Source organism: Myxocyprinus asiaticus, chromosome 21 (genome assembly GCF_019703515.2).
Source record: "Myxocyprinus asiaticus isolate MX2 ecotype Aquarium Trade chromosome 21, UBuf_Myxa_2, whole genome shotgun sequence".
NCBI classification, from domain to species: Eukaryota; Metazoa; Chordata; class Actinopteri; order Cypriniformes; family Catostomidae; genus Myxocyprinus; species Myxocyprinus asiaticus.
The window spans coordinates 35,746,355-35,763,071 of record NC_059364.1 but is presented as its reverse complement, the minus strand read 5'-3'; the positions used below and the strand labels follow the sequence as shown (position 1 = coordinate 35,763,071).

General features: G+C 35.2%; 1 protein-coding gene across 1 annotated transcript in view; it reads right to left on the bottom strand.

The window, feature by feature from the left end:
- Positions 1 to 16,717, bottom strand: part of LOC127412142 (cGMP-dependent protein kinase 2-like) — a 42,408-nt gene that overhangs the window by 9,855 nt on the left and 15,836 nt on the right. The window contains exons 5-14 of the mRNA XM_051648268.1: positions 14,162 to 14,267; positions 13,786 to 13,849; positions 13,591 to 13,668; positions 5,916 to 6,010; positions 5,370 to 5,438; positions 4,539 to 4,637; positions 4,294 to 4,444; positions 2,709 to 2,848; positions 649 to 738; positions 323 to 464 (exon numbers count right to left, since the gene is read on the bottom strand). Coding sequence (XP_051504228.1) covers positions 323 to 464; positions 649 to 738; positions 2,709 to 2,848; positions 4,294 to 4,444; positions 4,539 to 4,637; positions 5,370 to 5,438; positions 5,916 to 6,010; positions 13,591 to 13,668; positions 13,786 to 13,849; positions 14,162 to 14,267 — 1,034 coding nt within the window. The remainder of the gene's footprint in view (positions 1 to 322; positions 465 to 648; positions 739 to 2,708; positions 2,849 to 4,293; positions 4,445 to 4,538; positions 4,638 to 5,369; positions 5,439 to 5,915; positions 6,011 to 13,590; positions 13,669 to 13,785; positions 13,850 to 14,161; positions 14,268 to 16,717) is intronic.

The window sequence follows — 16,717 nt, the reverse complement described above, 5'->3', positions numbered from 1 at the left end:
TAACATTACAAATTATATTATCAGTAAAAAAATCTGAATGAAAAGTTTAACTGAAAAATTACAAATGTATGTCCTATTTTTGCTTTATTGACAGCATGTATTCGAACTAGTATGAACTCCACAAGTTTGTGCAAAACCTGATGATCCATGTTATCCAGCATGATTTGAGAATATTCTAAAAAGCATCTTGTGTGCTTCAATGGAAGCAATGAAATCTGAGTGCTCTGAGTTAACAGATTGGGTTAAATCTCCGATTTTCAATGTGGTCTCAGACATTTAGACACTACTCTGTATACGTATATAGTGGTAAATGTAAAATGACCATTTTCACGTAGCCTTCCCCATCCAGCAGAAGATTCTCTGGCTTCAGGTCTCGATACACAATGCCTTTTCCATGCAGGTAGTCGAAAGCTTCCAGCACACATCCAGTACAGAAGCGAGCAGTGGACTCATCAAAGCAACTCCTACATAATCAAAACATCATGACAGCCTAATATAAGATACTTAAGTATTCTACATTTATGTACACTTGAGAAGCAATGAATCTTTCAGCAATAACCTAATAACTTGAATGTGATCAAGTAAAATCATGTTTATTAAAGAGAATGGGTTGTAATTTAGTGCAGTGTCAAAACAACCTACACTCACATGTCCCTTAGAACACTCCATAACTCTCCTCCCAGGCAGACCTCCAGTAGCATGTAAACATATTTATCATCCCGGAATGTACGGAACAATCTGCAACAAACACACAAGAGCAGCCTCATGAACTTTTCATTGCTATTGTTTGCATCCTGTGAGACAGAGCATTCTCGTGTTGCTATTCTCAGTGCTTGCTTTCACAGAGGACAAGAAATGCATAAAAACTAAAGCTTTTCTAACTGTTCAGTTCACAAATGCCAGAGAGCCAATAAAACCACCTAGTGTACACACTCACAGACAGGAATATAAGAAGTGTTTGAGATTCCCTGTAGAGATTCCTAGCAACATGCAAACTAGAAGTGCCTTTTTCTGATACAGATAAAATACTTGAGCTGTGTACCGATTCACAGGTGCATTGTCCTTTATAAACCAAATGTCTAGTGTCTCCATGAGATATGAAAATTACTTCATCAAAACTTAATCTCATTGATTTCCTAATTGGTACTGTCACCTCCACCACATTTGTAACATGATGTCCAAATCATTAAAGATGTAGCTCTATTATTATTCTCAATGTTGGAATGGAGTAGCAATTATAGATACTGAGCTGTGCAATCCTCCAGTCACTTTGAATAAAAGTGTCTGCTAACATATCAACAGTCAGATTTAATTCGCATTTATTGCATTAAGCATACTTAGACATCAATCATCAAAGGAAACCACTCTCTAGCGTATAATGTCAGAGAAAACTTGACGTGGTTATTTTAGTTTGAGTATCAAAAGCTTAAAAATGGAAAGATATGACCATGTGAGGACAACACACTCACAGAACAGAAAATGTATAATCATTACAGAAATATAACTTGAATTATAAAGTTTTTTTATCCCCCTTTCAGTTTTTTAGGAGATTGTAGCCATGAGCCCAACCAACCTGCTCTGAGATGAATCACAACATTTGACTCAAAGCAAAAATTATTTGAACATCAGACAAAATACAATGAATACCTGATGTCTTTTAGGAGGAAATTAACTACTCATCCTATAAAGCAGGGGTGCTCACACTTCTATGACATGGGATCTACTTTTTCTTAATGCCATTATAGTAAGATCAATCATGCACTGTAGGCAGTGTTGTCACGATACTAAAATTGTGAAATTTGACCATTTTCGATACCTTACTAATTTGTTAATAAGGTAAACATTGCTTCAAGTAATTATTCAAGACAAGGAAGCAGTCAGTAATAAAATAAGAACAAAGAAACAAAGTAAGGAAACAGTGCTTAAAAGTAACCGTACAGAAATAAAAATAAATAAATAAATAATCAACTATAGCATAAAACTACACAGATTACAGGTCTTCACTGCATGATTATAATACATTAATATATTTTAAAGCTACTAAAGTTATCCAGCCAAGAGCAATTCATTGTTATCTCGTTTTCTTGTTATTACTGTTTGATTAATATTAACAGCATAGACAGAAGCAGGTCTATCAGGCTGCATTTACACTGCAAGTCCTAATGCACAGATTCAATATTTTGATACAAACCTGCTTTTTTTTGGTCCTGGTGTTTACCTTTACTTTAGACATTACTGATTGTGTTTCTATTAATACCTTGCCAAGACAGGTATCTTGAAGTTTATTTGACCATCACAAAGGCACATATATCCGTATTACCGTGAGTGCTCTTTTACAGCACACACACACACACACACACACACACACACACACACACACACACACACACAACCGGTCAATTGTTATCAATGTAATGAGCACCCCTGCTATAAAGCACTGCAAATGGCGTAATGGAAACAAATGAAAAATATTGACAAAAAATCCCTTATTATATGTATAAAATACCATATTTTCAACATTTATTGAAAAATATTAGTTGTTTGAGAGTGTAGGGAGACTGACTTGAATTATGTCAGTCACAATGGTTTATAAGAATGAGACGTCACAGTTGAGCTCTTTTTTTGTGAGTCTGTTCGCATTTCTCCAATATGTAAAATCCAAAATATGAATAATGTGAGGGAGGAAATATTTGCTTGTTTAAACTGACCTGACAATGAAGTTTGAATTGGTCTGTTGGAGGATGTCCTTTTCTGAATAGATGTGCTCTTGCTGCCTGGTGTCCACAATGTGCTTTTTCTTAATGCACTTTAAAGCAAATGCGGTATCTTCTGAATCCTTAAGCTTGACCTAAGACAGAAAATGCAATACATGCAATAAGCTTAAAAAAACATACACAAACAATCACTGCCATTGGAGATCTACCTGTGCTGAATAAAACATGTAAAGAGACTTCTTTAACCCTTAAACAAATACCTCAGTGACCCGGGACCCCATTTTTTAATAAAGGTTTAAGTACTAAAAGTGTATAAATAATTTTTATGATTATTTCATATCTATATAAGTTAACTATCACAGGATATGTATTTACAATGAATTATAAACAATGGTGAAATATCTGTATCCCATATGCGTGTACACATACATAATATACATGCTATTTCTTACTCAAGGTGACAAGGTTTCAGTGATTGATTTCATTTACATTTGACATTGCTATTTGATGAAGAAACAACATGGAAGTAAACTACAGCAAGTGTAACACATGAAAAGTATGAAAAGTACTGTGTGTACCACTGAAATTATGTAAGTTCTGCATCTATTTAGACTCAATAAATGCCTGAGAATATTCTTGCGTAGTTTATGTGCAGATTATGTGTACATTATGTGTATCTTATGTGTTATGTGTAGCTCAATATGTTTTTGACAGCCAGTTATGTCTAATTAAATTTCAGTGTGAAAGTAACGAATCCTGTTCTAGATTTGTCCTGATTTGTTGCATTTTCTCTGTGATATATGAAAAATAAAACATCAAAATATATAAAAATATATATGATTCTATTATTTTTTAACTGTCTTAAAAATGTTTTGAAAATTTGGCACTATCTTGGCATTTTGTAGATCAATTTGTGACAGATGTAAGTGCCAGGGGCCGGATTCACGAAACGTTATTAAGAAGAAATTTCTTCTTAACTACCATTTTCTTCTTAAATTGTAACTTAAGAAAATAGATTCACGCGGGGGTCTCAGGAGGATACTGTAAAGTAAAAAGCTTGATATTCTGTAAAAGCTTGACTACTAGTCCAAAGTTTGGACACACCTACTATTATTATTGATATTTTTCACATTTGGAATAATAGCAAAGTAATGGTCAAAACTATGAAATAACACAAATGGAAATATAACAAAATCAAATCAAAACAATCTCATATTTTAACTTCTTACACACTTTATCAAGATTACAGCTCTGCACATTTTGGGTATTCTATCAACCAACTTCATGAGGTGCATCTTGAGATGTTTTAAACAGCATTAAAGGAGTCCCCATGCATGTTGATAGCTGCTTTTCCAACAGCCATTAAATAAAATGTTTTGATTTTAAATGTTTCAAATGTTTTGTTTTGTAAAGAAATTCATATTTAGGCACAGTTTATATTTATATAAAGAACTCATTTCAAGCATTTAAGCATACACCTTTAGATCAAAAGTCTTTCAAGATCATGTGAAAAATAAATTCTGTCAAGTTTGTCCCAACTTTTGACAAGTAGTATAAGAGATATATGTTGAAATCATACCAGTTCCACTCGGCCAAAGCCTCCCATTCCTAGTGTTGCCACTGCATGAAGTTCTTTCAGGAAGAAGCTACTGGACAAACCAGCTGCCTTCTCCCTCAGCCTTCTGAGCTCTGCTGCCTCAGGAGAGCATTCAGACAGGGGCGACTGAGGCCTGCGGGAAAATCTATGTCTGAGTGTACGCAAGAATGGAGTATTTATCTGTTGGGTGAGATGTGAGAGTGTGTGTCTATGAGATGTGTTCTTACACCGCGTTCCTCATCTCATCACTCAGTGAGAGCTGTTCCACATACTCCCTCAAATACGCTTGCAGCTCCTCATATGTTCCCACCATCTGGTTGAAGTTACTGTAAAAAGCAAGGATACAGTATTAATAGGTAAGCTTTTGAGTCATGGATAGAAGCAATAGTTGTTAGTAATGCTGTTAGTAGGGATGTCCAAAGCACCAGTACTTTGGTACCAAGTCGATCCTAAAATATAATTTTTTTTTACAATACTAGTCTCGCTACAGTATCATTTATACCTCAGTAGGGTAACCGAGTCCTGTGACTTTGGTCTAAATATGCACAATCAAGCCTTTTCTGTTTTTTCACTGAGTTGGCGAGATAGTATAGTAAGTTGGTCTATAAGCTGTAAACACAAGATGTCATCATTTCCTGCCTTTACCACATGCATTGTTTACAAGTATGTAACTAAGAGAGATTGAACAATGACAATCACAGATGAAATACATTGTATGTTTTTGGTATGTTTGTAATATAATAGCAAATTCAAATAGTTTCAATTTACATTTGATTACTTTTGTATTTGAATGTTTGTATGTAAATGTGTGAACTTGTCTGTGAATGTAATAGTTAATACTGTTGTAAGATATATGAAAAACTTCAAGTCTATGCATCATTACTGTAATTTAATTTGTTAATATTTATATTAATGTAACCTTTATAAGAGTCTGTTCATTAGCAAATTAATTTTGCTTACTAGAGTATCGTGAAATTTCACTGGTATTGGTATCTATCTGCTACTGAATTTTGGTGTTGTGACAGTCTATTTGTTGAAAACAAAATTTTGTTACTTACTCTCTATCCACCACCAAACACTGTGTGTCATTTTCCTTCGCAATGATATTAGCTGAGCGGACATCCTCACTGAAATGAAATGATAAGAATAATGTAATGCTGTTGTGCCACTTTATGACAGTGACAATACAGAAAAATATCCTCATACGCTCTTTCCCTATTGAGAGCACATCATCTGAGTTTGAAATGAATTCTAAACCAATGCTATATTATTACAAATTATCAAATATGACAAGTGGCACTTCTGAGTCTAAGTGTATGGGTTTCTCTGCGAGTGTGCTTTTTTAACAATGGTACAATGGGAGTGAACATCTATTCAGATGACTAACATTCCACCTCCCTCATGCACTCCTACAACACAACTCTTCTGTAGATACAGTAGCCCTCTTAGTAGACAGCATACACTTGTACAATGTGAGCACATTGTAGAGGTGTGCAATTAATAATTTTCCTGGCCTATAGGAAGTCTACGATCACAATGGAGTCATTGTTGGGTTGTGCTAGCTATTGTTAATGCCCACTTAAAAAGTGATGGTGTCCTCAAACCTTATGAGAGCCTTTTCCCCAAAGTAATCACCCACTCCAAGAGTCTTAATCTCCTGTGGTTCACAAAAGCCCTCTGTAGTTTGTGTTACAGACACCTGTGAAAAGAACATAGACAATCTTACTGTACATTACACATCCCAGACTGAGGTCCTGTATTAAGTGGAAATACACACTAACAATTTTTGTTGTGGAGGGATGGGTCTCCAATTTTGTTACTACATACAGTATTTCACTTACTACTAACTTCACTATGTTAAAAAGTCCAAAAAAGCACAAACTCTGTTGCTCCTAGTCTTGTGCATGTATTTTGATTCCAGCAAATATAACCTTGTTTTAGCGCATTGATATGGTATTAGTTGAGTAGTAAGTCTTTTGCTGTTGTCCAGGACGGATCAGGACACATTAGTGTTGTACTAAAAATGTGATGTGAAGTGTTTCAGACAGCCACAAGATGTGGTTTGACTGATCAAATAACAAAACTCTTTGTACCCCATTTATACCTATATTATTTAGCACAGACCACTTGTGATTGGATCACTCAACATGGATGTTAATACCAGGTAAACGGGGCCTAAAGGCCCCGGTATACTTCATATGTAATGGAAAAATGAACAGGTGTGATGTAATTTTGAATAAAATCTAGCAAAACAAAGATGTTTTAAATTCATTTCGATGGTTTGTAACAGCTCACCAGTGCAAACTTTTAGAGAAACTTCATACCGGCTGCTAAACACCTTTTTACTGCCACTGGTCCACGTCATTGGTAGGTGTGACCTGGATATCCACCAACTTTGAGGCTAACAGATAATTCCAGTTATGTTGTTAAGCCAGTTAAGATCAGTCAAAATGAACACAGCGACGTGCAAAGTTATTATCGAGCTGGTGCAAACTTATCTTCATCTTCGTAAGATTATTCACGTAGAGACATTTTCCAAGAACATGTCATGTGATCTTTTTTGGGGGGTAAATTAGTCTACAAAATATACTAAATACAAATACTACATTAAGTACAAATTCACTCTATTGTTTGATAAGCTACTTCACTCATGTGCCGTCCGCAGCAAAAGTAATTCACACATCAGCCCAAAGTGAGATATGCCTCTTATCATACTCTTTTGTCTGTATTCTAAGGCTGCTCCAATACCAAAATTTTGGCTTCAGTAAGATTCCAGCCCTGGTACCTTGGTATCGATACTAAATCAATACTATAATCAACACATTAAAAACCTCCGATTTTTGATGAAATTACACAGAAAACGACTTGATTAAAAGAACTGCATAAAGTCTTACTGATACAAATGATGTGTTTTCCATTTACATTTTTCTGGATTCCATGTTTTAATTAAATTTTATGATCAAATGGTGTTTAATCAAAGTGATGCATACAGCTTTAATCAAATAAATATATAATCATAATAATAATTGTATTTTATTTTTACAAAAAAACTGCAATTTTATTTTTGGTCAAATAAAATGCTGCACAACAGAGCTGCACAGTATTAATGAAAACATGAATGAAAAAAAATCTGATTACCTGTAGCACAAGGCCGCTATGGCTGAAATACAAAATGCTGATAAAACACTTGCATTTGTGATATTGCTTACAAATAATAATAATAATAATAATAATAATAATAATAAAACAACCATTTAATATTATACAATTGTTATTATGAGTATTGTTGCTACTTTTTGAATATACATTTTTTATGCAGTAGTTATGTTTTTCTGTCTTCAGTTTCACGCATCCAGTTGAACAGAGCTTTCGTTTAAGCGGGACTTTTATTTTGACAGACCTTTGAGTTCTTTCTGTTTGTGACGGGTTAGTTATATCAAGCTTCCCATTAATGTTAGGATACTCCCGTTGTGACTCTCGAGCTGAAATCTCCGAGCTGCTCCCATGGAGTTCATTTTAGTGTTAACATCTGTTTATACTCTAAACACACTGCATGAAACTTAAGCACCAGTAGTGTTGTTTTTGTGTGAGCGTGCGTGTGTGTGAAGCAGATGACAGAGCAGAGCGGCACCTCTTGTACATTCTGTAGTGTGCAGTGCATGTGACTGTATAATATTTCATTAAATTACATCCTTCTGCTGTTTAATGATCACACTAGGGCTGCAACTAATGATTATTTTGATAATCAACTAATCTAATGATTATTAGAATGAATATTCGACTTTTCGGCGATTACTGCAACGATGAATCATTTGCTCTTAACAGACTATACAGCTTGTGCCCTGACTTAAAAGGTTAAACATGCTTACTAACAATAAAGAGGACAAAATCATCTTTTAAAAATACCTCTAAATGATATTCACTGAATTAAAGGGAAAAATAATTACTAAGTTTAATTCAGTAAAAATTTACTGCAAAAAAATCCTATTGTTATCAAGTGTTTTGTCTTGTTTTCCATTTAAAATTGTCTAAAAATCCTTAAAACAAGATACATTTACTTGAGACACAAGATATTTAAACTTGCTTTCAGAGAATGTATCTTGAATATACTGTAAGTGTATTTTGAAAATAAGTGTATTTGTTTCACTTAGTTATACTACTGCAAGTGCAGTAAAGACAAAATATACTTCTATTCAAGATGTATTCTTTAAAAGCAAGTCTAAATATCTTATATGCTGCTCCTCAGGTGAATGCATCTTTTTTTAAAGGATTTTTAGATATTTATGATATTTATTTTAAAATGTTTGTATTTTTAATATTATATTCAACATTCACAGATAAAATTTTTTTCTTCTGCAGTATAGCTGCTAAAGAAAATATTCGTTGTTTTAAAGGAGTTTTAGATATGTATATTGGAAAACAAGCCAAAACAAATCAAAAACATATTTTGTTGCAGTGTATAATGGGGAGAAGACTACCCTCTCTCACCTTTCTGTTCACTACAGGCAGAAATTAAAAACAAACCTGCTTCGATTGCACACATTGGGGTGTTTTTGAGGCTGCAGCTACAGAACTGGACGAGCTCACAGATACTGTTACATCATATATCAGTTTCTGTGAGGAAATGTGCATTTCTACTAGGACTTATTTAAAGTTCAACAACGACAAACCGTGGTTTATAGCAGAGCTCAGGCAGCTTTGTCAGGCCAAAGAGGATGCTTACATGGGTGGGGATAAAGTCATGTACAATCAGGCCAGGAACACACTGAACAAGGAAATCAGAGAGTCTAAAAGAAGATACTCTGAGAAGCTGAAAAACAAGTTTTCAGCTAACGACCCTGCATCAGTGTGGAGTGGCATGAAACAACTCACAAATTACTACCCCCAACCCTGTGGTGGACCAACAACTGGCAGATGACCTGAATGTGTTCTACTGCAGATTTGAAAGGCCCAATCTCACACCCTGCACCCACTCTGACCTTCACTTCACACAAACACCAACACCTCCTGCAACCCCCCCTCCTCCTACTCAACCTGCACTTAAGATCTGTGAAGATGATGTGAGCTGGGTCTTTCGGAAACAAAAGACGAGGAAAGCTTCAGGCCCAGATTGCGTCTCACCAGCGTGTCTTCGATCCTGTGCTAACCAGCTGGCCCCCATCTTCACACAGATCTTCAATAGATCACTGGAGCAGTGTGAAGTCCCATGCTGCTTCAAATGCTCAATCAATATTCCTGTCCCAAAGAAACCAAAAATCACAGGACTTAATGACTACAGATCTGTCGCCCTGACGTCTGTGGTCATGAAGTCATTTGAGAGACTGGTGTTGGCCCACCTGAAGAACATCACCGGACCCTTTCTAGATCCCCTTCAATTTGTTTATCGAGCAAACAGGTCTGTGGATGATGCAGTCAACATGGGATTGCATCATATCCTGCAACATCTGGACAGACCAGGGACATATGCAAGGATCCTTTTTGTGGACTTCAGTTCGGCTTTCAACACCATCATCCCAGCTATACTCCAGAATAAATTACACCAACTCTCTGTTCCCATGTCTATCTGTCAGTGGATTACCAGCTTTCTGACGGACAGGCAGTAACTTGTGAGACAGGGGAAACTTCCAGCACCTGTACAATCAGCACTGGTGCCCCCCAGGAATGTGTGCTCTCCCCACTACTCTTCTCCCTCTACACCAATGACTGCAGACGACACCACTGTCATTGGCCCCATCCGAGATGACGATGAGTCTGCTTACAGAAGGGAGGTTGAACAGCTGGCTGTCCGGTACAGTCAAAACAACCTTGAGCTGAACACGCTCAAAACGGTGGAGATGATTGTGGACTTTAGGAGGAACACTCCAACACTGACCTCCTCACCATTCTAAACAGCACTGTGGCAGCAGTGGAGTCATTCAGGTTCCTGGGCACTACCATCTCACAGGACCTGAAGTGGGAGACCCACATTGACTTCACTGTGAAAAAGGCCCAGCAGAGGTTGTACTTCCTTCGCCAGCTGAGGAAATTCAATCTGCCACAGGCACTGCTGGTACAGTTCTACTCAGCAGTCACTGAGTCTGTCCTCTGCACTTCAATATCTGTCTGGTTTGGTTCAGCTACGAAATCAGACATCAGAAGACTACAAAGGACAGTTCGGACTGCTGAGAGGATTATTGGTTGCCCCTGACCCCCCCCCCCCAAAAAAACTGTATACTTCCAGAGTGAGGAAAAAGGCTGTAAAAATCACTCTGGACCCCACTCACCCTGCCCATTACCTTTTTGAACTGTTGCCTTCTGGCCGACGCTTCAGAACTCTGAGCACCAGAACCGTCAGGCACAGGAACAGTTTTTTCCCTCAGGCTATCCATCTCATGAACAGTTAAATTGCCGAATTAAGCAATAACTATGTGCAATACACAGTTTAGTCTTTTTTATATTTATCCAACACATCCAACCTCTTCTGCCATTTCATTCCTCTGAAAAAACAAAAACAACAACAAAAAAAAACATTTGCACTGTACATAACAGATTTGTATTTGCACTGTACATAACAGATAACATATTTGTATTTGATTATACTATGTATGTGTATGTGTGTGTGTATGTATGTATGTGTGTCTGTGTGTGTATGTATGTATGTGTATAACTATTTTTTATTTTTTATTATTATCTATGTCTTGCTGCTGTTTTTGTATTGTTTTGTATTGTTGTACACTGGAAGCTCCTGTCACCAAGACAAATTCCTTGTATGTGTAAGCATACTTGGCAATAAAGCTGATTCTGATTCTGACTTCAATCCAACTTTAACTCACAAAAAACAAACTCTCTCATATTAATAAAGCTGTGTATTGCCAATTTTCTTCACGATGAGAAATGCACAGTAACACATATATTATGATTCAATAAGTCGCGAGCCATCATGTTATAATCTAGCTGCATTAAGCGTGCGTGCTCGAGGGATGAGCGTCCCCGCGACAGAATGTGCATCAGCCAGGTGCAGTTTCAATCTCTCCCCCTTAGGTCAGGACATACGTGCGACTCAGAAGAGGCGCTGACCTCACAGAGAAATGGCAGTTTCGGAGTTTGTAGTTTTTTACATGATCTGCTTCTGTTTTATTTGAACTTTAATAAAGTTATAACACATTTAATATAATTGCATTTAAGATGTAATGCCGGAGTGTTTCCTTTAAAGTGCTCCGGCTCTGTTTATTCCACAACAAGAGTGCTTCTGTATTTACTTATTTGGTATTTTTGTATAATTCCCTCATACTTTGTGATCTACATCACCTGAAGCTGTTTGGAAAGTTTAGAGTGCATCTGAACTGTGAGCTGTGTACTTGAGAAGCAACATAAGATATTTAAACTTGCTTTCAGAGAATGTATCTTGAATATACTGTAAGTGTATTTTGAAAATAAGTGTATTTTTTTCACTTGATCAGACTTCTGCCAGTGCTGTAAAGTTAAAATATATTTATATTCAAGATAAATTCTCTGAAAACAAGTCTAAATATCTTATTTGTTGCTTTTAAAAAGTATTTTATAGATTTTTTTAAATATTTAATATTATATTAAACATTCTCTGATAACAATTGTTTCTTCTGCAGTTTAGCTGCTAAAGTAAATGTATTTTGTTATAAAGTAGTTTTAGATATTTATATTGGAAAATAAGCCGAAACAACAACAAATAAAAAACACATTCTGTTGTAGTGTATAATGGGTGAAGACTACCCTCTCTCACTTTTTGTTCACTTGATTTCGATTCATCTTTAACTCACAAAAAACAAACTCTTTTAAAAGAGCTGCGTATCGCAGATTTTCTTCCTGATAAGAAACACACTGCAACATATGTGTTATGATTCACTACGTTGTGCGCAATCACATAATAATCTAGCTGCAGCAAGCACGCAGTGAGATTGATTGGGTGACTTTACGCGACTCATAGAAGAGGCGCTGACCGCACAGAGAAATGCCAGTTTTGGAGCTTGTACTTATTTACATGACCTGCTTCCTTATTATTTTTACTTTAATAAAGGATGCATTTAAGATATAATGGCAGGTGTTTCCTTTAAAGACGCTCTGACATACAAGTTTTTAAGCATAAGTGGAATGTCAGCTCCGGCTCTGCTTATTCCACAACGAGAGTGCTTCAGTATTTTTCTTAGTTTGCAGTTTTGTATAATTTGCTCATACATTGCGATCTACATCACCTGAAGCTGTTTGGAAAGTTTAGAGTGCATCTGGACTGTGAGCTGTGTAATTCTTTGTCTCCTCAGTCAGGCGCGAGCTGCAGTGCTGCTCTCACGCATCATCATTAGAGTTTAATGTGATCTCCTGTTACCTTAAATGAGATCAAACGACTATTCGACGATGAAAATTTTTGTCCACAATTTTGTTTGCCAACATTGTTGATAACGTAGACTAATTGTTTCAGCCCTAACACACACACACACACACACACACACACACGTTTACAAATTAAATTTTTACTATATAAAGTTTGAAATTGCAAAATGTTTACTCTGATTCTTCTGTTTTATATGCTACTTGAATTTTCAGAATGTTCATTTTCTTGATATTATTATGCATTTACTTTGAGTTTTAAATTTTTATGTTTGAAATAAATTATTTGTAGAAAAATGCTTATTCCGTGTCTTCTCTTTGTAACACCAAGGTCAGATTTGATTGCAAGCATAATGACATTAACTGCAAAAACTGACACTTCAAATCAATTTTAAAATGTATACTTTAACAAATAATAGTTTGATAATGTCTAAATATATATCCAAATGTATATCTTGTAATAAAAAATAAAAAAAGGTTAAAATAAGACATCAAACTATCTAAAAATCTGCCTCCAATTTATGTCACATTCTGATATTTTCTTCATGTTTCAACTTAAAGAAGTGTAGGTTTCTCAAAAAATTGCTTATTTGTATATGCAGATTAATGGTAAAATGTAAATAAAATCAAAATAGCATAAAATCCCAAAAGAAATGCATTAGTATATTGTTCTTACTTCAGGGAAGAAGAAATGGTATAATTATCATCATCATAAAAAAAGGGTTACACATCTGACCCTTCTGGTCAAAAATGACCGCAATTACCAAAGGGAGGTGCTATTTTTCAATACCATAGGAGGGTTAAAAGCAAGACTGCATGACAGCACAACTACAGTACTATTCACCATCCTATACTAAACTAAGTTACAGCACAAGGATCATAAGAGCAATAAAACTCACCAGAGATGACAAAACTAAATGTTGGCTTAGTAATGCTTACCTCGCCTTTAGCTATGATAAAGAAAGTGTTTCCTTCCTCCCCCTCACGAATAATGTACTCCCCTTTGTCAAAATAATCCTATAAAGAGATTGAAACATGAATATAATCTGGTTATACCTCATTTCAGAAAATAAAAAAATGCATTACTGAAAAATGACAAAACTATTAAAGCCAAAATAAAAACTGAAAACTTACAACTTCAAGACAGTCAACAATTTTGGCAAGTTTTTCCTCTGGCAGGTCTTTCAACAATGACACACTAAAGAAAAATGTAACAATGTTGAATAAGATCCGTAAAAATTATACTAACAGAAAAGATAAAATCACAGCAACACATTAGCAAATTGGCAAATTTTGTTCCAGTTTTTCCAGATACTCAAAATGTTTTGTTTAGTTCAGGCAATCCACAACATCAATTTATGATGCATTTTTTGGCTAATGTCACATTAATCTAACCACTGTTTACAGCAGGAGATGCATAGAAGCAACCAAGCAGAGAAGTGTGTATTTGTGCTTGTGTGTAAAGCTGGCAACTGATAAACATGCACAGATGTTAGTGACATGAATGAACCTGCGCAGGAAGCTGAAGTACTCCTCTTGTCTGGCCCGAGTGGATCTCATCATGATAGTCTGAAATGTCTGCCGGTCAAGAGCCCAGATGTGGGACTGAGTCACCGCTAATGAAACACAATCACCATCAGTTTAACTTTACAAATCTACGCCTGTGACACTTATCCAATATCTACACTACAAGTGGGTCAATAATAAAAAATAAAAAAAAGGGTTACAATGGACATAACCAGGCCCAGTCAATGTCTGCACACTTTTCCCACCTTTTCAGTGCTGATTTTGGGGGGAAATCTGCAGAATTCTGTGGAATGGATTTAAACATGGTAAAATGTGTAATACTGTAAGGAGCTGTGAAAGCTACAGCCTTATTGGTACCTGAAAACATAATACAATTAGACAAATAAATTAACATGCAAGGGGTGGAAATCTTTCAAACTTTATGAATGACAGGCATTCTACTTCTGCAGAAGTAGATTCTGTATGGGCCTGAATATAACTCAATATTTAGACAGCATTCAAATCTGATGCTTTTACTATAAAGTAAAAAGGAAAAAAAAATTGCTAAATAATTTTTTATTAGTTTTAGGTAGCAAGAAAAATAATTTCAATGATAAGTCATGAGAAAGTATTTAAAGGATAATTCTGTCTCGATCATTATCACTGACTATGAAAGCTTGTCACTCAATATTACGCAAACCTGTGCCACACACATGAACAGTCTACATATGGCGCATATTTTAAATGGCTTATAAATGCAAATGTATGATCACATACTGTATATGCAAACAACTTTATTACAAACTTCTCATCAAAAAACAAAAAGTAGTCTTAAACTAAGCTTAAACATACTGCATCTAATGTATTCATAACCTCCTTAGACCCGAGCATGACTGCTGTGTGCATTTTCCATTTCCCTTTTTGATTTGTAACCAGTAGCATCTAATAAACATGTAAAATATATAGCAAATAGTTTTCCTAAAATATGATCGGCAACATATGTGGACAGCAGGACCAAGTTGTGAAAATGTAAATAATACCAAGCTATAGAAAGTCTGATTTTTTTTAACAAATTGTTTATTATGTTTCCAGGAGTGTTGGTTATTCGTGTTTTTGAGACGTTACAGACATTACATCAGAAGTTAGCATAAATAATTCTGATTCAATGTAATGGCCACCATCATCCAATCACTGCCAATCATGTTAAAATAAAATTATAAATCATAAATTCGGAATCTATGTACTGATTATCATTGTCCCATGTCTACCAACAGGGTTGGGGAGTAATGGAATACATGTAACGGGATTACATATTTAAAATACAAAATATAAGTAACTGTATTCCACTACAGTTACAATTTAAATCATTGGTAATTACAATACAGTTACATTCCAAAAGTATTTTGATTACTGAAGAGATTACTTTGCATTTTATTGTCATTTATTTAATTTAATATTTCATCCTTTCAGATGGAAAACATTTATACATATAAATGATGCGATCCAAAGTGCATTTGAACAGCAGTGAAACACTTTCTTATGATGTGTTACATTCATACGAGCAGACAGAGAAGTAAGTTTGAAGTAAGTTTGGAGCACAAGAAATAGAAATAAACCTTGTGTAAATGGTCAGCTTTACACTAAGCTAAAATGCTATTTCTATCCATTTTACATGCACATGTTACCAGGCATGATCATATTTTTTAGGTCATAATTTATTTTTTCTAGTAAGACCTTTGATATTAGGGCAAAAATCATATTCATGATAATAATTTTTTTTTATTGTTTTCCTGTAAAAATATCTAAAAATCCTTAAAACAAGATTAATTAGATTTATCTGGTTTTAGAAACAACACTGCATAAGATATTTAGGTTTTTCAGAGAATGTATTTTTAACATGTGTATTTTGTCTTACTGTACTGGCAGAGTTTTTATAGACAAAACAAGTGAAAAAATCTACCAGTGCTGAAGAAGTAATCCAAAGTATTTAGAATACGTTACTGACCTTGAGTAATCTAACGGAATACGTTACAAATTAAATTTTACAGCATGTATTCTGTAATCTGTAGTGGAATACATTTCAAAAGTAACCCTCATAACCCTGTCTGCCAAACATGTTGAGTGGTTCAAACATCATCTGCAGCCTGAAACTGAACTTTAAATAGCAAGTTTGGATTTCATGCTCTTAGCTGCATAGAGAGCTACAGGATGCTCTCTTGCTCCCTATTTAGTGAATGACTTAACCTCCAATGTGCTGTCAGTCTGCACTGGTCTCAGAATAGTTCGAAATGCTACTTAATTTCACCCTAACTCCATATAAAGCCTCTGAAAGCAACATTTCTCAGCTTTTGACCCATTGAATGTGAAAATGCACAGTAAATATAGATTTCTAAGGTAAAAATTTTGTAAAGTACACATTAGTGTACATTGTGTTTAGCAGCGTGGCGTTTCACGATAAATTGCTCACATTTTTTAAATAGCATATCAAATGAAACTATAGACTCTAATCTTTTGTCTCAAACAGGTTTCCATGTAAAAACGTAATAAAGTTTCTTACCAG